This window comes from Nipponia nippon, unplaced genomic scaffold (genome assembly GCF_047370975.1).
Source record: "Nipponia nippon isolate SJK-2023a ecotype South Korea unplaced genomic scaffold, ASM4737097v1 scaffold_12, whole genome shotgun sequence".
NCBI classification, from domain to species: Eukaryota; Metazoa; Chordata; class Aves; order Pelecaniformes; family Threskiornithidae; genus Nipponia; species Nipponia nippon.
This window is the reverse complement of record NW_028262313.1, coordinates 17,102,075-17,122,653: the sequence shown is the minus strand read 5'-3', so window position 1 is coordinate 17,122,653 and position 20,579 is coordinate 17,102,075. Positions and strand designations below refer to the sequence as shown.

Sequence of the window (20,579 nt, the reverse complement as noted above, 5' to 3'; positions counted from 1 at the left end):
CCACTACCCCCAGCCCGCCCAAGCTGACCCAGCACACGGATGTCTGGGAGCCGGCAGCATCCTGTGGGAGGAGGGTGGGGGAGACAAGGAGGGAGCAGACTGAAACAGAGCGGGTGGGAGGAAGAAGAATGGAAAGAAGAAAAAACCCAACCCCATTTCAAAGCATTTTGCCTGGGGGGTAAAAAGGGAGGGTCCCCAAGGACTCTAGTTCAGCCTGAAATTTGGTGCAAAGCCTAAGACAAAAGGAAAACCCCTTAAATGAAGCGAGGCCAAGAAGACTTTCTGCCCAAGCTTATTTAGAGAAGGTCATGTTTAATAAAAGTATAAGCAAGAAAAAAACCCCAACCCGACCCACATTTGGCAGCCCTGTTGGGCCGTGCTGCGAGTACAGCTGTCGAGCAGCAGTGCCAGCCCTTGGCCACAGCCTATGGCCTCAGCTTGGCCATGGTGGAGCGGAGCTGGAGCGTCCCCTCCGCCCACGAGCCTGGGTACTGGCGCATCTTCTGCCACAGGTTCAGCTCCTCGCCGGTGGAGTCCATCCAGTCCACAGCCTGCCCGTTGCTCATGCCTGGGAGAAAGGATGGACATGGGCAGAAGTCACTGCCGGAGCAGCATCCTGCCTGCAGCGAGGCAGCCCCAAGCAAGGCTGCTTGTCCCCAGGGTTTGACGGGAACCCCAGGGCTCCTCACCATTGCCCACCCCCAGACGGACACCCCCAAGGAAGTCGTTGCTGGACAGTGGCTCCCGGTCCCAGACTGTCAGCTCCAGGCAGATGTGCTGCAGGTCCTCGGGGTTGATGCCGTTGTAGACAAAGGTGTGGTTGTAATGAGGGTTCAGGGTCTTCTTCACCACGGGCGTCTTCCTCTTGGAGGCTTTGTTTTTGTGTGGCAGGAGGTAGCTGGGGGAAGCAGCCCCTTGTGTTAGCAGCATGTGTGCAACTGCCTTCTGCCCCTGGGCTGGGGCACCTCAGCACCCCAGGACCTGGTCTGGAGCCCACCTTCCCTGACATGGCCCAGGAAGAGCCATGATGGTCTGCAAGGGGCTGGGTATCTGCCCCGACTCTTGAAAAGCCGCTCAGCAGACTGCAGGTGGTCTGAGGAGGGAAGAGGGCAAGGACCGCAGCCTGCTCGCCCCCAGCCACGCTGCCCAGTGGCTTGGTGACCTCTGGGAAGACAATTTGATGGCAGCTGGAGCCCTGCCCTGCATGCAGCCTGCCACTGTGACAAACTGCAGCCAAAACCCGGGAGAGCATTTGCTACCAGGAGCATCTCATCTCCAGGCAGAGACGGGCAGACAGTGACTTCCCGGGTACCAATGCAGGCAGCGTGGGGCAGCTAGCGGAGAGACCTGTCCCTCCCCTGGCAGCTCTGGGATGCAGCCAGGGAGGACAGTGCCTTCGTTGCCCTCCAACCCAGGACCCACACTCACCCCTTGACAAAGCTGTCTGAAGTCCCCCCGGATTTGGCAGCCGTGAGGTTCTTGGCTTCTTTGATCCAGACCTGGAGCTCACCGCCTTCCCCCGTTTTACCTGGGAAAAAAACAACACAGCAAGAATTAAATCAACCTTAATTTCCACCACCGCTAACTTCTGGAAAGGTCCTGCTGAACAGCCTTCATCACGGAGGCAGGTACGAATCCCCCGCTGGTATCTCCTCCTGCCTCCTCCCTTACTGGCCCTGCCTGCTGAGGTGAAGGCAGACAATTGCTCCACGCAGGGCCTGATGGTCCAGCCTGGTCCAGCCCCAGGAAAGCACCAGGACCACCTGGCCAGCCTCAGGACCACCAGGTCTGCCCTGACCCAGAGCAGCCTTGCAGGTGTTGCAGAGAAGGCTGCAGCGGCACCACCCAAGAAACCCACCCAGACCCAGCTCGCGTGGTCACAAGCAGGTCCCACAGGCTACACAGAGATCCTAGAGCTTCAGCACTCACCCTTCCTGCCATTGCCAGCCCCAGGGTGCTTGGAAGACAGGATGTACTTCATGGAGACCACCAGCTCCCCCTTGTACTGGTGCAGACCAGCAGCATCCGCCCCAGTCTGCAAAGAGGCAAAGCTTATCACACACTGCTAGAGAGGCCAAAGCAGACATGGTCATGGCCTGGTCTGCATGCAGCACCTCCCCACGCTGGGCCAAAGAGCCTGGCTTCTCCTAGAGGTGGTTTAGCCGGCACAGATGCCTACAGGCCCTCCCCAGCATCACCAGGTCAGACTCAGACCAGATCCTTTGGGATCCTACTTTGGCTCAACCAGCTCCCTTAGGAAACCCTGTTTAGGGGTTTCCACAAGCTGCTCAAGCCCCAGCAACACCAAGGGCTGAGCCCACAGTACAAGCTAGTCAGGAGAACCAGACTTCTGCTGTTGCCATCGAGCCGCACGAAGGCCCTCGCTGCCCGGCTCTGCAGCCCGCAGCAGGATGTCCCGGCCAGTTTCCCCCATTTGTTTCCCTGAAGTTGGCTCCAATTCCTCCCGAACGGGGCAGGGAGCTGGGAAGAGCTGCACTCTTGGAGCAATCAAGCAAGCAGAATGAAAATACCTGATGGGGCAGAGACATCCCACTGCATCCCATAGGGGATATACTGAGGAGGAGGAGGGAAGCTAGGCTTAAGACAGAAGATCTACCCTTTTTTACTACTACTGCTGCTGCTATCTGCTCTGGGGTCTTTGTTTCTCCAAGATTTGATTTGGGGCAAGCCTTTTAGCAGCTGTCGGCCGAGGTCCCTGCACCCCTCTGCCCACTGAGGGCCACCCCCCAGGACAGGGCCAGGCACGGGAGGCTGCGGGCAGCAGGGCTGGGGTGGCATGGCCAGCACCTTGCCGTGCAGGGGCAGAAACTCCTCCAGGTGGCTCTCGAAGTTCCAGGCATCCAGAGGGACCTCCACCTCCCCCAGGAACGTGTTTCGGCCAAAGCGGTCGTGGTGCCAGACTGAGAACTGCAGCGTCCTTGCAAGCAGGATGGACTTGTTAATCTCGTACTAGGAAGAGAGACAGGAAAACCACCGGTGAGCAGGCAGCGCCAGGCAGGGGACAGGCTTGGCATACACTATAAGCCACAGCTCTCGAGCAGGAGAGGGGACAGGTTTGAGGAGCAATGGATGCACGCAGGAGACTGTTTGCCTTCCTTCCCAAGCCTGCTGAAACCTCAGAGTCCTGGGGCAGTGGTGCAGGAGCCCGTGCTCTCCAGGCAAGTGGTCCTCAGAGCCCGTGCAGAGCCAAGACCAGGTCTCATGGCACCCAGCCACCCCACCTCATCCCACCACAAGCAAAGCTCTGCCAGCCCACTGAGCCTCAGGTGGTCAGAGCGCGAGATCTCAGCAAACCCGGGGCTGTGGGAGCCTGGAAACCCAACCACAGTTCCCACTTCCCTCCTGTCCAGAGAGTGCCTGGCCTCAGCAATGTGCTGCCAGGCTCGGGGATGGAGCCAGCCCTTCCCACTACCCTGTGACGGCCGCAGCAGGGACCGTGAAGGGCAGCGCCAAGCGCTTCTGCCCTGGGGCCCAGAACTGCCTTATCTGCCTCTGCAGCCATGCTGCCTTGCCCTCCCACCACTGTAACCAGCCTGCAATGGCCCAGGAGCCTTCTTCACAGGAAAGGAGTGTCTGTGGGTAAGCAGAAGACCCTGGCTCTGGGGGATGCCACAGGAGTCAGGACACACATTCACATCTGCAGCTGTGCCTCCACCCCACCGTGGTACCTGGGGCTTGACACCACAGCCACATCAGAGCAGTGACCTAGCCTGGGACTGGGTTTTTCCCACTTTCAGGGCGCAGTGTCTGGACACAGGTCCTCTGCAGAACCCCTGCCTCAGGGTTTGGAGGCCATCCGTCCCCTGGTTTGTTCCAGCAGCATCCTCAGGGCCAAACGCCTACCCGGCCCCGCAGTGGGGAGCCCGCTGCGCCTCAGCCCATCCCCGCTCACCTTCAGCAGCTCGTTGTACAGGGGGTTGACGGTGTTGCGTTTGATGGTCGTCTTGCGTTTCCCTTGCCGGGATTTGTCAGGCAGGAGGTAGGTCTTCACATACCTGAAGGGAGAAGCAGGCAGCATTTCATCAGGGTCTCCCCATAACTAACCCCCATCACCCCCCTGCCCCCCAGGACAACCCCAGACCTCCTGCCTCGCCAACACCCCCCCCACTTACAGCTCCCATCTCTGGTGGGCACCCCACAACCCAGCTGAGCACCACCAGCGGTGCCACCAGCCATTGCCCCCCCGGCTCTCACGGGTTGGAGCGCTTCTTGCCCTCGTCCCCATAGGCCAGCTGGCGACACTCCTTCACGTGAATGAACAAGGTCTGCGTCTTCTGCTCGTAGCTCAGGGAGAAGGAGATTCCCCCGGTGACCGCAACGTTGCCGAAGTCACCCGCCTCGCTGTAAATGCTGACCATGCTCCCCAGCGTGCTCTGGAAGACACAGCAGGGCTGAGCCAGGGCAGCATTGCTTGGTGGGTCCCTCTTCATCCTCAGCAAGGCGATTCCCCACGTCTCCTCCACACAGCCCCTCTCTCACCCCTCCGTGGCTGGGGATGGCTGCCAAGCACCTCCCACCCACACGCAGGCTCCCTGGAAGAGAGCTGGGTCTCCGCGTTTCGATTCCCTTCAAGGGGAGGAAACCCCCACGCCCCAAGCTCTTGCCCCCATGCCCCAGGAGCTGCCCCCCACCTCCCTCCCGCCCAACCAGCCGCCGCTGCCCTTCTCCATCATTTCTTCCCGTGGAACAAGGCACAGCCATGCTGCGGGGACTCACCGAGGAGGTGCCACTGCGCATGCTGCCCCGGGCCACCCTTTGCCGATGGATCTCCACCAGGTTATCGATGTCCTCCTCCTCCTCCTCCTGCAAGGAGGGAGACAAGCCACCTGTGTGGGGAGCAGCAGGGCAGGGCACGGCTGGCCAGGCAGCCTGCTCCTCCACCTGGCAGCCAGCTCCATGGCATGCCAAGGGTCTCACCAGCTCCGTGTTGAGGCCGGGAACCGACTTGCTCCTGTCCCCCAAAGAGCCGCCTTCCCCCACAAAGTCCTCCGGGCGCAGGTCGATGACCGACTTGGTGTAGTCTGCAGGAGAGATGGTGAGGCAGGAGGCAGCGGCACGGTGCAGGACTAACAAGAGCCCTGCTGCTCCCTCAAGCAAGGGCTGCCCCAGCCTCTCCCATCGGCACCAAAAGCCCGCCACAGCCCAGGGAGAAGTGGCCGCCCACCTGCTGCCGTGTCGGCACCCAAACCCCCTGCATCCGCACAGCTCTCACCCGCAGGCCTCACCACCCGCCGGGGATTCTTCTTGAATATCGTTTCGTGCTCGTCCACCAAGGCGCTGCTGCGGCTCCCCACGGCGGCATCCTGGGGAGGAAAGGTCCCTTCAGAGCAGGTCAGGGCTGGGCACCCAACGGGGCTCCCAGGCACCCCAGGACAGGGCTGAGCCTGCCGGAGCATGGGCACACACCCGTCCATCGGAGAACACGTTTTTGGAGCGGAGAGGGAGGGTCAGGCTGGAGGCAGCAGGTCCTGCTGGCGCAGCAACCTGTTTTCCATCTCTGAGAGGGGCGGCTCTCTCCAGGGAGTTACTCCTGCAGAGGACACAGAAATGTCTGTCCCAGGCCAAGAGCACGGCTAGGAGAGCAAGCGCTGGCCAGGCAGCGCCATCTCCCCACAAGCTCCCCAGAGCCATGCAAGCTCCCTGGAGCACCCCAGCCTGGGGAACAGAGGACCGGCCTGCCCAGGGACAGGTTTCAGCCCAGCCAGAGGAGCCAGCTCCCTCTCGCTAGACCGAGAAAAACGCACTTAAGACAAGGGTCCTCCTCCTCTGCCAGGCCAGCCTTGCCAAGGCCAAACCACCCAGGAGCCCCTCACCTGCCCCCCACGCCACCAGGACTATGTCTGTAGCCATCCAGGCTCATGTTTTCCATGGACTCTGTGTCGCTTTTACCATCCCGAGGGTCTGAGGCATCCAGAAACAAACTGCAGACAAACAAAACCACAGGTATGTCCTGTTTGGTGAGGAAGCACGTCTGAGAGAGAGCTTCTGCGCCACCAGTGATCCGAGCAGGGCGTCAGCGTCCCGCCCATCCCTGCAGCAGGCAAAGGCTGGCACCCAGAGTGGGAGAGATGGCAGGGTTCCTCACCTGGGCCCCTCCCGGGGTGCCGGGGGGCTCTGCTGCCGAGCTGCGGAGGAGCTTTTGGGCTCACCGAGCTGGGCTTTCTGAAGGAGGGTTTGTCCCGCGGTCTCTCTTTTGCAGGCTGGAAGGAAAGAGGCATCAGGAAGACCGCTGCTCCCAGCCCATTGCCTGGAGCAGGAGCTGCTTCCAGCCAGCTCCGCACTGGGCGGAGGTGGACCAGGGAAAGCTGGAGCATCCCGGAGGTCCAGGCTGTGGGAGAAGGCTGTGGCACCCCTACCTGCCGACCTGTGCCGCAGGGACAGCCGCACCATGTCGCTGCCCAGACGGTTGGCGAAGCGGTTGACCCTCTGATCGTAGAACCAATCGCCCGTTGTCTTCTTCAGCTCGCTGCAGGGCAGGGAGGCAGCGGGGGCAGTCAGGGGTGGGGGGGGGCTGCTCCCTGCACCCTCGGTGCTGCCACCAGCCAAGGGGAGCATGGGCACAGTGGACATGTTCAGCAAGGGGCTGGGCAGAGACGACGCAGACGATGGGCCCAGCTACATCTCCAGCAAACACAGGAGCAAGATGGGTTTTGCAGGATGGGGAGGCTGAGAGGGAGGAAACCCGGGGTGCTTGAAACACAGGCTGCATGAGGGGCACGGGGGATGCTGGAGTCAAGTAAGGGGGGAAGAGGAGCGGGGTGGGCATGAAGGAGACCCAAGACCGGGGCACGACCCAGTTCTCCATCACCCAACCGTGGGTGCCCACCCTGGGAAGTGACAGCAGAGAGAGCTGCCCTGCGCTGGAGAAGACCAGCTGGGCCAGGAAAGGCTGGCCACGGGGCATCCAGCCGGGGTGGCTGGGAAGAGGAAGGGGACAGGAGGAGCGTGCAGAAGGTCCCTGCCACTTGTCCCCAGGTACTCACGCCTCCTTGGAGCAGACTTTGCAGCGCCAGGAGCCGTTGGGGCTGTAGGAACGGCAGTCCCGACACACCAAGTGGTTGCAGCCCCGGCAGGTGTTGGCCTTGGGGCCGACGCGGCCCAGGCTCTGCTGGCAGCGGGCGCAGGTCCGCTCGCTGTAGCGCTGGCTGCCCCGCTTGGCTCCCTTGCGCCGGATCTCCAGCAGCTCGTTCTTCAGGCGCCTGCTCGGACCCCGACACCGGCACCCGTCAGAGCCGTGCCGGGACCCTGGGGCTGAGCCGTGCCCCAGCCCCATCGCTCCTCCAGCCGCTTCCAGAGCAAAGCGGGGAACCCAGCGCCCTGCCCGGCCCCGGCCGCCTCCTCACCTGATTCTCCTCTCCTCTGCTTTGCGGAGCTCCTCATCGCGCTGCAGGACCTGCAGGATCAAATCCCTCTCCACGTCCGACAAGAAGGACAGATCCACGGCCTCCGACATCGCTGCTCCCGGGACGGCGCACCCTCGCCAGCAGCTGCGGACGCCTCCTCCGTGCTAGGCGCAAGGCAGCCGCTTAGCGCAGCCCCGGCCCCGCCGCAGCCCCGCTCTGCCGGGTACCCCGCACCCCGCCCGGCGCCCCGGGGGCCCGCACCCCGCCCGGCCACCTCCGCCGCCCTGCTGCGGGCCGGGCCCTCGGCCGCCCGCCAGCCCCGCCGACCTCAGCCGGCTCCGCGGCAGCGGGGCGGAGGCCCGGCCCCTCCGGGCTCCCCCGGGGAGGAAGGAGCCGCCCCGGGCCGCCGCACCCCGCCGGTGCAGCCCGGGCTGGGGAAGCCGCCCGTCCCCCCGCAGAAGGGCCGCAGCCCGCCCGCGGGGCGACCCCGCTCCCCGCCCGGGGCGGCGGCGGCGCCGCCGAAGCGGCCGGAGGCGGCTGGAAGCGGCCGCTGCCCAGCCCGGCGGCAGGGACCGTCCCGTCCCCACCCCCCCGCCGGCGGAGGGGTCCCCCCGCCCCGCCCGGTGCTGCCCGGTACCTGCCGCGGCTCCGGCCGGCGCCTCCCGGCAGCAGCGAGGAGGGACAGACGGACGGACGGAGCCGCCTCCTTAAAGGGACCGCAGCTGCGGCACCGACGGGGCGGCGCCCCCTGCCGCGGGACAGCAGCAGCCCCTTCCCCCGGGGCAGCCGTGCCCGGAGTCCCCGGCCCCCCCGAGACGGCCCCCGCCTCCGGGGCTGCCGCCCCAGCCCCGCCGGCTGCTCGCCCCCCCCCGGCACGGCTGGGCAGGGCTCGGTGCCTGGAGCCGGGCGCTCCGCTCCCGCGGCGTGCCTCCCCGCAGCCCTACCTGGGAAGGCAGCTCCTCCCAAAGAGCACACACAAGCCAGCACAAATCCTACACCCAAAGCCTACCCCTCCCGGGGTCCCCAGCACGGCGAAGGGCGAGGGACCGAGACCCAAACAGCACGGCCCTGGTGTCCTCCCAGCAGAGGATGGCCCCGCCGCAAGGCTCCAGCTTCTGCCCTTGTCCTTCGTGGGCAGAGACAGGGTGCTGGCAGGGCTCCTCGCGCTCTGCCCGCAGCAGCGCAGGCAACGGGCAAACGCTGAGCACACGTGGCAGGACGAGGCGTGGGGCTCACGTCCATGGGGAGGTGGCTTCTCGCCATGCAGGATGGCAGGGCCGCGTGGGAGGCCGGCTGGGAGCAGCCCCGAAGCAAACACAAACACGCCCACAGTTTCGGCGGCACCCTGGGGCTCCCCACCACAGGACGGCAGAGAGCCTGCGGGAGGAGACGGGAAAACCCACGGGGACCTGGGGACACCAAGGGGCCCGTGGGAGCTCCCTCCTCAGGCAGGGGTTTCTCTGCAACAGGGGTACACTTAGCTGTGCAAGAGGTGGCTTCTCTTACACAGGGGTACGAGGGCTTTAGGCTTGCAGGCAGAGTTGAGGGCAGAGGATGCAGGCAGAGGCTTTGCTCCCTGAGCCCCTCAACACACCGCCCCGGGACCCAGGGTCCCCACGCAGGACCCCCACGCTTGCACCCGTGTTTGCGTTTTAACTGGACGCCAACCAGACAGATGGGAAACATCCTTATTTCTGCAAAAAGGTGAGAAGAAACCGAGATGAACAGACCTGTTTCCAGTACATGAAAAAAGGTAAATATAAGCACAAAGCCTGCCCCTGACTTGCTGAAACAAAGCTCGGCAGGAATCCGAGATGTATTCAGCCCCGTGGCTCTCTCCTGTATGAAAATGGGGCTGAAAGTGCCACCACGTATCCATGATCTGGGCAGCGACAGGCAGAGCCGGGGCAGGACTCGGGGTGCTCTCAGCCCCAGCTTGCCCCATCCTCGGCTGGGATATGGCTCCTGGAGGGATCTCCAGCGGCAGAGCAGCCCCGAGCGCGGGGAGGCACTGCTGGGCAGTGCTGCCACCTGGGAACGCGAGGACTTAAAATTCATCCAGGCTGGCAGCAGGCCAGCATCTCCCTGCCACCAGTGCTCCAATACCACCGTTGCGTGGGAGCTGGAGCCCCGCCAGGGCCCGTGGCCGGCTAGGCCAGCAGCGTCGGCCGGCACTCAAGGTCCAGTACGAGGTGATGCACGTGGGGCGCGTAGGACTTCACTGCCTCGATGTGCAGGACGCTGGTGCGCCACGGCTGCCCATGCAGCTCCGCCAGCAGCCCCCGGATCCGTGCTGCCGTGGCTTCAGCCCACCTCTGCCACTCAGGTTTGATCCTGGCCCCCGGTGTCTCCTTGCCACTGTCCTCCGTTGGGTGCTGCGCCTCTCCATCAGAGCCAGCTGCCCCTGGAGAGCCCCGCTCAGCCCGCAGGACCGGGGTCGGTGTGGGGCGAGACTCCACGTTGTGGTGGATGTGGAGAACGCCGCCTGTGCCCCTCTTCAGGACGCGGCAGGCCACCGGCCAGCCCTCCTCCGAGCTGGGAATCAGTCCCAGATTCACCCGGTCCGCTACGTCCCGCAGCTCCAGCTGGAAGGAGAGGGGAGGTGAGGGGGACGCTGCGCAGGGCCAGGGGGGCCGTGGCCGGTTGGCACTGCTCACCTGCCTGCTGTCCCCGTGGTGGATGCGGCAGCGGTCCTGCACGCCGTTCAGCGCCAGGTTCCTCCGCAGGGCCTCGACGGCGTGGCCGTTCCACTCGCAGGCGTGGGCAAAGGCGGCCCCTGCGTGAACCAGGTACGGCAGTGTGAAATAGCCGATGCCTGGGGGCAAGAGAGGAGGCGGTGGCTGAGGGCAGAATCTGGGCACCAACGGGAGTCTGCGCTCCCCCCTGGAGGCAGGGTGGGATGCGGATTACTACCCTGGCTCTCTGCATCTGTTTTGCTCCAGGTCGGAACAAGCCCGGATGCTGGGAAAATGGAAATTCATTCCCCCTTGACTCTGCCAAAGTGAAATCTGTCTTGAAAAATGTTTACAGAGGAGCTTATTTTACCTTCAGTCTTTAGCCATTAGCTCGAGACCTGCCCTGCCCTGCTTTCACTCTGTGCAGAAGTGCCCAGACTACCACTTATTTTAATTAAACCAGAGCAGTTTTGTGATTGCCACATCCTTTCTGTGTGGCACAGATTAGAAGCGCTAACTTCCCTAAGCACAAAACAGCGGCTCTCTTGACACGCAAATGCCTGATGTGATCTCCCCTCTCATCTCACTGCATAGGACGCTTCAGTTAGCACCAGCTTGTCATGAAAGCGCATCAGTACAGGCTCAGGACATCTACGGGATCTTTTCAGAAACAATATCAAGGGCAAATCTTTTCCATGGATCCAAACGATTGCCATGACCAGCACTAGGTACAGAGCAGTGCTCGGCAGAGCTTGAGTGCAAGGTCATCCTGAGTGTCCAAAGCCAAGAGGGACACAGGAGGGACAGCAGTGCCAGGTTAGCTGAGAGCTCACAGATGGGGCAGGAGCTCTAAGCCTGGGTATTTTTCCAGTCCAGGCTGGAAATGATGTTTCATATCCACCTGGATGCCATCAGTACCTGTGTCACTGGTCTCTGCCTGCCTGCCTCTGCAAGCCTGCCCTGCTAAATCCCTCTGGTGTCCCCGTTACCTGCGTAGAGATCCACCAGGACCTCCCCGGAGCAGGGCAGCGAGGCCACGCGCAGCTTCTCCGTGATGTTGCCCAGTGAGAACATGCACTTGGTCACGTCAAACGTGTACCTGGGAGATATCACCAGCTCGGTGAGGGCTGCCCCTTCCCTGCACCGGCTGCATCCTGCACCATGACTCCTGCCTACCTGATCCCGTTGTCCACGTGCTCCACCCAGCCATCCTCGCCCAGCAGCAGGGTGACACTGGGGGACCGCATCCCATCCGGCAACACCCGTCCTTGCCTGGCCAGCCGCTGGGCACCCAGAGCCGAGGCGACTGTCTCCCAGAGCGCCGGACCTGCAATGCACCCATCCCGGGAGCTTTGGGAAAGGCCAGGGTAGCTCTGTGGGCAGGATCTGGGCAGGCAGATCCCACTCCCCCTTACCCAGCTTCTCCCATAGCGCAGCCCTGAAGCTGTCCTCGCTCAGCAGGACCAGATCCCCATGCCGCTGCCAGGCGCGGGGCACGTCACGCTCCAGCTCCTCCGACCAGCTCTCGCCCAGCAGCCGCCGCAGCTCATCCCTCAGCTTCTTGGCAGGTGTCTGCCGGCAGGCTGCCCGGGAGGGGATGGGGTCCTGCGGGAGGGATGTGGCACATGGGGCTGAGACCCCACCACCCCATGGCGGGACTCAGGGAGAGGGGTCTCTCTCAACCTGGATCCAGACCAGCCCACAGGGCATCTCCTGGGGCAGCCGCATCTGGGAGAGCTTCTCCTCCAGCACAGGCAGGGCCACACGGCCCCCGGGCACGTCTTGCAGCCGGTAGCGCCCGTCCAGGAGCCGCTCCTCTTCCAAATGCTCCCTGCAAGGCCAAGGCACCGTCAGGCCCCCCCCAGCCCACCCCGCCGCAAGGAAGAGGCCCCCAGGGGTGCGGGGCCAGCCCTCTGAGCTCTCCTCCCTGCCTGCACCCTGTCCCAGGGCTCCCATTCCCCCTCGCAGCTCACCTGAGGCGCTGGGCGAACTGCGGCTCCGTGGCCAGCGCAGGGACGGGGACGTGACTTGCCTCCATCCCCAGGACGGGGGGATGTCACCGTCCAGCAGGGACGCAGCCACCCACCAGGCGGGCACAGGGCGTCAGCCTGGCAGGGGACAGGAGGGAGACGGTGGGGGTCCCTGGCACCGCCATGCTGGGGGCACGGCACTGCCGTGGGGAGCCCGGGGAGGTGGGGTGCCCGGGGACGGGGTGCCTCGGAGGACGGGGTGCCTGGGGATGGGCGGCCCGGGGAGCGGGGTACCCGGGTGCGAGGGGCGGGATACCCGCGGGACCGTACCTCAGGGCCGGTGCCCGGGACTGCGCTCCTGACGCCGCCCCGGGAGCCGGCAGCCCATGGCTGGCTGTCCCGGGAAGGGCTCCCCAAAGCCCAGCACCCCCGGCCCGTGTCCCGGGCGTCCCGGTCGCTCCTACCGAGAGCGGCGCGCAGACTGCAGCGGCGTGGAGCCCCTGTTTCCCGCCGGAGCGCCTTCCGCGTCGCGCCGCCGTCATGTTTATTGTGGGCGCGGACGGAAGCGGAAGCGGGGGGACGGTGTGGGGTGCGGGACCGGAAGCGGCGCCAGGCCCGGGCGGCGGGATGGCGGGGCTGTCGGTGCGGGACCCCGCTGTGGACCGCTCCCTGCGCTCCGTCTTCGGTGAGCGCCGCGGGGACAGAGACAGAGACAGAGACGGGGACAGGGATGAGGGCGGGCGGGCCGGCCGAGCCTTCCCCGCCGTTCGGGGCCGGTGTCCGCGCAGCCCTCGGCCTCGGCGCTGACCGGCGGCCGCCGTCTCTCTTCCACAGTGGGGAACATCCCGTACGAAGCCACAGAGGAGCAGCTGAAGGACATTTTCTCAGAGGTCGGGCCTGTGGTCAGCTTTAGGTGAGAACGGCTGCCGGCCTCCCGCGGCCTCCCCTCTCTGCTTCCCCGGGCATCGCGGGCAGATCCCGCCCCGAGGGATGTGGAGCGTAACGGCCCCCAGCCCGCAGCGTGAAGGCGGGCAGGCTGCTCCGGGCTGGAGGCAGCTGCCCTGCTGCGGCGTGGAGCTGGGGCAGGTAAGTCCTCAGGTCCTGGCCGGGCAGTGCGCAGAGAGCCGGGAGCGCAGAGCGCTCCCACCCCAGCGGCTCTGCAGGGCTGGTTTCCTGGCTTGGCACCAGGCTTCAGAGAGCTCTCGCTTGAGGGCTTCGGAGCTCCAGGAGCAGCCAGGCCAGTCCTGTGCCCCCAGGACCTGCCTTCGTGGGGTGATGAGGAGCACAGCACTCGCGCTGGTGGCCTTCCTGGACACCAGAGCTCTGGGAACACCTGTCGGCCTGGAACCAGGAGGGATTTTGGCTCTGGCTTAGGGCCGGCTGTTGCGTGCCTTGACCTGACCCCGGTGCCTTCACTCTAGCTTCTCACGATAGCCCCCTCCCGAGCGCTGGGGAGCTGTGGGCGCCGCACACTGCTCCATGCCCACACCGCCCTCAGCGGTGGTGGTTCTCTCCTCCTCTGGTGAAGCTGGGGAAGGGTCTGGAGCACAAGTCTTGTGAGGAGCGGCTGAGGGAGCTGGGGTTGTTCAGCCTGGAGAAAAGGATGCTCAGGGGAGACCTTATCGTTTTCTACAACTGCCTGAAAGGAGGCTGTAGCGAGGTGGGGGTCAGTCTCTTCTCCCAAGTAACAAGCGATAGGATGAGAGGAAATGGCCTCAAGCTGCGCCAGGGGAGGTTTAGGTTGGATATTAGGAAGAATTTCTTCACTGAAAGAGTAGTCAGGCCCTGGCACAGGCTGCCCAGGGAAGTGGTTGAGTCCCCATCCCTGGGGGTATTTAAGAGACGGGTAGACGTGGTGCTTAGGGACATGGTTTGGTGGCAGGCTCGGCAGTGCTGCGTTAGCGGTTGGACTTGATGATCTTAAAGGTCTTTTCCAATCTAAACGATTCTATGATTCCTCGCTGCACAGGCTGGTGTATGACAGGGAGACGGGAAAGCCGAAGGGCTATGGCTTCTGTGAGTACCAAGACCAGGAGACGGCCCTTAGTGCCATGCGGAACCTGAACGGGCGAGAGTTCAGTGGGAGGGCCCTGCGCGTCGACAACGCGGCCAGCGAGAAGAACAAGGAGGAGCTGAAGAGTGAGTGAATCTTGTGATGGAGAACGCACTGATGTTGTGCTGGGCCTGGCCTTTTCAGCGTTACAAAGCGTGCCTTTGCTGCGAGGCTGGCGAGGTGGAGACCTCGCGGAGCTGACCTGCTCTGAGAGATGTAGCAAGTTAGTTTTGCTGAGGGATGTGTGGGCTCAGCTGTGTTTTCTCTCCCTGTTTTCACTGCCTCCCTTTCCCCGTAATGGCGTGGTGCTTCCCTTCTGATGACCCCATTAGAAACGGCCAGTTTACATTCCCGTACAAGGTCACAAACTCTGTTGCAGGCTTGGGCACAGGTGCACCCATCATAGAGTCACCCTATGGGGACCCTGTTAACCCTGAAGATGCCCCCGAGTCCATCAGCCGGGCAGTGGCCAGCCTGCCGCCCGAGCAGATGTTTGAGCTGATGAAGCAGATGAAGGTGAGCGAAGCGGAGGGCTGCGCTCTCTGCGTGAGCACAGCTTCTACCACCGCTGCCCGTGCCCTCACAGCCCCTGTCATGCCTTGCCAGAGCTCTGATCTGCCTGTGTCTTCTCAGTTGTGTGTCCAGAACAGCCCGCAGGAAGCCAGGAACATGCTGCTCCAGAACCCCCAGCTGGCTTACGCCCTGCTGCAGGCCCAGGTGGTCATGAGGATCGTCGACCCGGAGATCGCACTGGTTTGTCCCTTGCTGCCTCGTCCAGGGTCGGTAGGGTATCGGTGGCAGCCTGTTGTGGAGGGGGAGTGGAAGAGAACTCCTTTCTCCTTCTGCCCCTAGAAAATCCTGCATCGCCAGACCAGCGTTCCTCCTCTGATCCCAGGCAACCAGCAGCCAGTGCCAGGGCCGGGCCCTGGACCGGGACCGGGGCCTGGGCCAGGGCCAAACGCCCAGCTGAACCCGCAGAACACCCCCTCGTCCCAGCCACAGCCCATAGTAAGAGCCTAAGCGATGCAAGTGCCGTGGGGGGGAGAGATGGGCATTGCCAGCTCCAGCTCTCCCAGCTGGGGCGCGCGTGCCTGGGTGATGGGGCTTCCCTGAGGTCCGGTTTCTCTCCTGGGTAGGGTGGGATGCACGTAAACGGTGCTCCTCCTCTGATGCAGCCGCCCATGCAGGGAGGAGTGCCGGCCCCAGGACAGATGGCAGCCCCTGTGCAGGGCCCGGGCCCTGGCCCCATGGCTCCAGGAGGTGAGTGCGTGGGTTTTGGCTGAACGGTGCCCTGGGCACACGAGTCCTGCAGACAGCCCCCCTCTCCCTTCCCCTTAACCAGAGGGCTTCGCCCCGTGGGAGCGCACGTAGTCCCATACTGCATGCTGTGGTTGTGGCTGCTGCCAGTGGCGGTTCAGAAAGTCAACTTATTTCCGTGGGGAGCCAACACCAAGAAAATAAACCTTATCTCTGTGAGGAGCCAGCGCCGAGAAAATAAACCTTTGGATGCTCCCCCAGGAGCTGGGAGGGGGGAGGTATTTGGGGCCTGAGGAAGCTGTTAGTGGTGCAGGGCCGGCTGGGGAGGGATCTGATCTCTGCCTGTTCCCTCGCAGGTGGGATGCAGCCGCAGGTTGGGATGCCGGGAGGAGGGCCTGTCCCCTTGGAGCGCGGACAAGGTAAAACAGACATGGGTTAGTGCTGTGCATTATGTGAGCCTCGCTCCAGCGGGGGCCCAGGCCACGGGTGCTGAGCGGTGCTGCGCCAAGAGCCCCTGCCAGCTCCCTGCAGCCTTGCCGTACCTGGATCCGGGGCGGCTCCCGCAGCGCTGGGCTGTGCCCGGGTTTGTTTGCTTAGGCGCAAGGCTGTGGCAGCGGCTCTCCTGTTCCCAGGGCACGCACCAGTTTGCTCCCAGCTTGTCCTGCACCGTGTTGTGCAGATGTGCCCTGGAAGCCAGGAGAGCCGCCAGTCCCCGCAGAGCCCCACCGAGCGGGACGTGCCTGTGTTTTCCATCTCTCTGTGAGCCCGCGTCTGTCCCTGTGCTTGAGCAGGTGGGCAGAGCTTGCTCTTCTCTGGTCCCTGTCCTGCTCCTTCGCTGCCTGGGTGCTGGGAAGCAGCTTGTGCTGCCGCCGCGTCTGCCTGTGTCTCCCAGCGCTCCCTGCGCCGTGCCCGGCAGAGGGAGCTGGGCCTTTGCTTTTGCTTGCGACAGTGAGTGCGAGGCTTGGCAGGGAATTTCCCGGTGAGCGATTGCTTGGCTCTCCCTCCGCAGGCACGGTCTGTACGGCCCAGCCCCGGAGCCAGATTCCATATGGTTCACATGTTGTGTGGCTGCCCCGTCAAGTCATGCGCCAGCGGTAGCACAACCAAAGCATTCCTGTTCTCCCAGTAATAAGGCACATAGCTGACACCCCTGTTGTCTTGACTTGTATCGTAGGCCTTGTTTCGGGAACGTGGCAAACTTGTTCTGAGATCCGCCAGCCTTAGGTATCTTAGGAGAAGCTGACTCTCATTTTCTTTGGGGGGGGGCACCATCTTCCTGAGAGCAACCTGGCAGTTCTTGGCACCTTCGCTGGTACCCAGAAGGTTTCGGAGAGCAGACAGAAAGCTGGCACTGGGGAGTGCCGTGGGAAGCTGTGGGCAGGAGCAGAAGGAGAAGCTGACTGGCTGTGTGTTCTGGGGCGCAGCATGGCCCCAGAGAATGCCGATTCTCTCGGCAGGACGTCCTCCTGCCCCGCACGTTCACGCAGTGAGTGAGGGAAGGGCCGTGCCAAGCTGGCTCTCACGCCTGTGGTGGCAGAGGTGGCATTAATGGAAGAGGTTGATAAAGCCAGACCTGCAGCAGGCAGCATCTTCTCCGTAGGTTTTCCGGGGGACTTCAGGGAGCGGAGGTGATCCTGCAGGCAGCGCTGTCCCCAAGGCTGAGTGCATGTGTGCATACACTATTTACGTGTCTGCTCTTCTCCCTCTTTTCCTGCTGCTTGCCCAGGGAACCTGCAGCTCTCGCCCGTGGGACCTGCCAGGCCTGCGTCTATCGAACGCGTTCAAGGTATCCCAGCACCCGCCAGCTCCCTCCTCCCGTGGAGCTCGTTGTGGAGTGTGCAGAGAGCAGCTTTCATCCTGCTGTGCTCAGGGCCGGGGACTGGTGCATCACTCTGTGTAGCCTGGCAGGGTTAGGAGGAAGCAGGGTTTTCTCCAGGGCCTCAGGAGAGAACAGGCTAGCGCTGTGCACCAGTGGAAAAGGAGAGCCTGCTTGGAGAGGGCCTTTGCCTAGGATCCAGCCCCCTTTGACACCTCGCTACCAGGAGCCTTCCAGGTCTTGCTTTGCTCCTGGCCCCACGTTGGCAGGGTGTTGATGCCCATGCTCCTAGAGATCGCCACGGGGGCATCCACGCTTGGTTTGGCCACCTGGTGCTGTAAGGAGCCTGAGGTAGAGCCAGAGAGGGGAAGAGAGGGATAAAATCAGCAGCCAGGGAAGGGGCTTCGGTGCGCTCCGGCCTTGTGTGAGGGGCTGCTGCCCCGGCGGTCAGCACGGCTCACCCGCCTGCGCGCCGGGGAGCAGCAAGGCCGCCCCGCACCCCAGGCCGGAGAGCACTGGGGGACAGTCTCAGCACGGCACTGGTCATGCAGATCCTCACGAGCTCTTGTGTGTCTCCCTGGCAGTGCCCATGCCAGACCCGAGGGCCCCTATGCAGCGTGGACCTCTACCTGCTAGTGGCCCGCCGCCCCGAGGCCTTTTGGGAGATGCCCCGAATGACCCTCGCGGAGGGACCCTGCTCTCAGTCACTGGAGAAGTGGAGCCCAGGTGAGGGGAGAGGGAAGGAGAGGAGCCCTTGGCACTGTCCCCTGCCCAAGGGTGACCTCTCGCTGAGGACAGGGATGGCACCAGCCTTCCGGGAGTCACCGCTGCCTGGTTGGAGGCCTGTGTGCTGCCGACCGCGGGGGCTGGCCCGTTTCCCCGGGGACGGGACATCCCCGGGGTGATGGCAGCAGCCCTGTGGCATGGGGCCGACAGCACCCGTCCCTGTGCCAGCCTCGCCCTCCTCCCCTGCGGCCGGCTTCGGGGATGATCCCAGCGCTCTGCCCAGACCTTGCCAAGCCAGCGTCTGATTCACACTCTCTCGCTTTTTCTCCTCCTCCTGCTTTGCTCTCCTCGTCTCTCTGCGTCAGAGGTTACCTTGGGCCGCCCCACCAGGGAGCCCCTATGCACCATATGCCTGGTCATGACAGCCGTGGCCCCCCCCATGAGATGAGGGGGGGACCCATGGGAGAACCCCGACCACTGATGGGAGAGCCGCGGGGGCCTTTGATGGATGCTCGAGGTGAGAGAGGGGGCATGAAATAGCGGGTGGCGTAAAGCGGACAGACAAGAAGTCAGAGTGGAGCCCGCTGCCCCGACACGAGGCGTAGGAAGGGGGTTTGGGCAGTGAAGCAACTGGCCCCAGGGCAAGGAGGGACAGTCCCACGGGGCAAGGGACTTCCTCGAGGCATGTCCCCTCTGCCCCCAGCTCTGCACCTTCCAGGCATTTGCTCACCCCCAGGCAAAGGAGGCAGCGGGCTCGCTCCCACGCTCCCTGTGGTACTGCTCCCTTCAACAGCTTGCCTTGTCTTTCCCCTGCAGTCGGAAGAGATCCCCGAGGGCTGGAGCCACGAGGATTGGAGCCGCGAGGGCTGGAGCCCCGGGTGATGGAGGCGAGAGCCCTGGAGGCACGAGGCCTGGAGCCGCGGGTCCTGGAGCCACGAGTGCTGGAAGCTAGGGCCATGGAGGCCAGGGTCATGGAGCCCCGGGGCCTGGAGCCTCGAGGGCCGGGTCCCAATCCACGTGGCCCCATGCCTGGTGGGATACAGGGTCCTGGGCCACTTAACATGGGAGCCAGTGGCCCGCAGGGGCCCCGGCAGGTATGTACAGTGTCTCTGCTGGGCTGGTAGGGCACCGGTGGTGTCTTGTAGATTGGGTCTGAGTGCAGGCTGTGATGGTGTCCTGCAGCAGCTAGGGAGGGGCAGGCGTCCTGCAGAGCGGCACCTCCAGGAACCACAAGGCCTGGGTCAGTGGCTCTCTGAGGGGTTTGGGGCATCCATCCCATCTGCCCAGGCACTGCCCATCTGCTGGGGATGAGAGGAGGCTCGGGCCTCTCTCCACCTCTTCCTGATGTGCAGGAAAGAGTGCAGGAGTTGGAGGGAGAGGAGAGCACGTAAAATGCATGGTAGCCTGTCTCTTCATGCTTGGTCATCTTCAGGCTGGCTGTGGGATGATGGGATCCATCTGATCATCTGCTTTACGTTTCTGTATTTGTATGGCTGGGTCCAGAGACCCCTTGGTCCTTACCCCCTCTCTTGTGCCCGCAGGTTCCTAACATGGCAGGGGCAGGCATGCAGGGAGGAGGCATTCCTGGGGCAGGGGTCCAAGGAGCTGGTCAGCCCGGAGGCTTTAGCCCTGGACAGAGCCAGGTCACTCCCCAGGATCACGAGAAGGTGAGAGGACAAAAGGGAAAGGGTGAGACACCGGGAGCAGCACTTCCTCCGCGCCTTACTGCGGCGGGGACAGCCCCTTCCTGGCTCTGGTAACCCGTGGCTGCCGGTAACCTGTGGCTGCTCTGGCAGGGCACGTCTCTGATTCCCCCTCTCCCCACAGGCAGCCCTGATCATGCAGGTTCTGCAGCTGACAGCGGACCAGATCGCCATGCTGCCCCCAGAGCAACGGCAGAGCATCCTTATTCTGAAGGAGCAAATCCAGAAGTCCACGGGGGCACCCTGACAGGTGATCTCCTTAACCCAGCCTCGGGCCGTGCCTGCTCCCCGTCAGTAAATCGGAGAGCTGCTTAGGATGGGGCTGTACTCTGCTTTTTCTCTCCATGCCGGGGCTCACTCTCCTCCCCTTCCTTCTCGCAGGCGCGCGGTGGAGATGCTGTCCACCTGGACAGAGGCAACGCTCTGTGGCAGCTGCTTCCCGTTGCTCTCTGAGCTGATGCTGCGTTTTGGGAGAGATTTCTCCTCCCCCCCAGACGTTTTCCCTTCCCGTTCATCCTGTCTTCTGTGTGTATATTTTATGATGTTTGAAATAAAGTGGGAGGAGGGTTTGAGTAAAGCCGTGTCTCCGGCTGCCTTGTTTGGTCCCTCGTGGCGGCCAGAGTGGGACTGTTGGGTTCTGGGAAGAGTCTGGCCTGGCTCCAGGCTAGTACAAACCATTCGCCTCCTTCCTTCTCCCCAGCACCAGGGCAAGATCTAGTCATGGGATTTTCCATGCCATGCTGTTCCCGGCTGTTCAGAGGGGTGTAAGGGAAGCACAGGACGGGGAGCTCGGCTTTCTATCCCTGCTGACCAGGCGGGAACGGCTCCGTATCCAATTGCTGTATCGCTTACCACGCCGGCCTGCTCGGGGAGGGTGGTTTTCCCCTCTTCTCTGCATATGCGTGAGCAGAATTTGTTGCCTTTGCATGAGCTGCATTTGAAGTCGGCCTGCGCGCTGGTGCGGGCCTGGTGGGCTGTGCGGGCCGGCTCCGGGTGGTGGCAGCGAGCCCCCACG

General features: G+C 63.6%; 3 protein-coding genes across 14 annotated transcripts; 1 reads left to right on the top strand and 2 right to left on the bottom strand.

The window, feature by feature from the left end:
• Positions 1 to 291: 291 nt before the first annotated feature.
• On the bottom strand, positions 292 to 8,549 carry SYTL4 (synaptotagmin like 4). Of its 3 annotated transcripts, none has more exons than XM_087749084.1 (17): positions 8,374 to 8,549; positions 7,365 to 7,528; positions 7,005 to 7,220; positions 6,378 to 6,487; positions 6,107 to 6,221; positions 5,835 to 5,942; positions 5,428 to 5,551; positions 5,186 to 5,324; positions 4,939 to 5,042; positions 4,738 to 4,824; positions 4,216 to 4,394; positions 3,914 to 4,016; positions 2,809 to 2,970; positions 1,930 to 2,035; positions 1,429 to 1,528; positions 690 to 898; positions 292 to 568 (listed from the first exon to the last, which is right to left on the bottom strand). In XM_087749084.1, the coding sequence occupies exons 2-17, from the start codon at positions 7,472 to 7,474 to the stop codon at positions 426 to 428; spliced, it is 2,115 nt and encodes a 704-aa protein (XP_087605210.1). In that variant the 5' UTR covers positions 7,475 to 7,528; positions 8,374 to 8,549; the 3' UTR covers positions 292 to 425. The 3 variants fall into 3 exon arrangements, with proteins under 3 accessions (XP_087605210.1, XP_087605209.1, XP_087605211.1); XM_087749083.1 differs by lacking the exon at positions 8,374 to 8,549 and adding an exon at positions 8,002 to 8,212; XM_087749085.1 differs by lacking the exon at positions 8,374 to 8,549 and adding an exon at positions 8,002 to 8,209 and having other exon boundaries at positions 5,234 to 5,324.
• A 483-nt stretch (positions 8,550 to 9,032) lies between these two features.
• TYW2 (tRNA wybutosine-synthesizing protein 2) lies at positions 9,033 to 12,558 on the bottom strand. Of its 8 annotated transcripts, none has more exons than XM_087749093.1 (8): positions 12,340 to 12,535; positions 12,013 to 12,147; positions 11,723 to 11,870; positions 11,455 to 11,644; positions 11,216 to 11,366; positions 11,029 to 11,138; positions 10,022 to 10,140; positions 9,047 to 9,949 (listed from the first exon to the last, which is right to left on the bottom strand). In XM_087749093.1, the coding sequence occupies exons 2-8, from the start codon at positions 12,075 to 12,077 to the stop codon at positions 9,515 to 9,517; spliced, it is 1,218 nt and encodes a 405-aa protein (XP_087605219.1). In that variant the 5' UTR covers positions 12,078 to 12,147; positions 12,340 to 12,535; the 3' UTR covers positions 9,047 to 9,514. The 8 variants fall into 8 exon arrangements, with proteins under 8 accessions (XP_087605213.1, XP_087605212.1, XP_087605220.1 ...); XM_087749092.1 differs by having other exon boundaries at positions 9,056 to 9,949; positions 10,022 to 10,179; XM_087749094.1 differs by lacking the exon at positions 11,029 to 11,138 and having other exon boundaries at positions 9,039 to 9,949; positions 10,026 to 10,179.
• A 15-nt stretch (positions 12,559 to 12,573) lies between these two features.
• Positions 12,574 to 20,141, top strand: CSTF2 (cleavage stimulation factor subunit 2). Of its 3 annotated transcripts, XM_087749080.1 has the most exons (15): positions 12,574 to 12,694; positions 12,844 to 12,922; positions 13,979 to 14,148; positions 14,442 to 14,578; positions 14,696 to 14,815; positions 14,915 to 15,070; positions 15,199 to 15,322; positions 15,676 to 15,738; positions 17,046 to 17,105; positions 17,720 to 17,861; positions 18,227 to 18,378; positions 18,678 to 18,955; positions 19,403 to 19,528; positions 19,689 to 19,814; positions 19,946 to 20,141. In XM_087749080.1, the coding sequence occupies exons 1-14, from the start codon at positions 12,637 to 12,639 to the stop codon at positions 19,809 to 19,811; spliced, it is 1,788 nt and encodes a 595-aa protein (XP_087605206.1). In that variant the 5' UTR covers positions 12,574 to 12,636; the 3' UTR covers positions 19,812 to 19,814; positions 19,946 to 20,141. The 3 variants fall into 3 exon arrangements, with proteins under 3 accessions (XP_087605206.1, XP_087605207.1, XP_087605208.1); XM_087749081.1 differs by lacking the exon at positions 17,046 to 17,105; XM_087749082.1 differs by lacking the exons at positions 17,046 to 17,105; positions 17,720 to 17,861; positions 18,227 to 18,378.
• Positions 20,142 to 20,579: the final 438 nt, after the last annotated feature.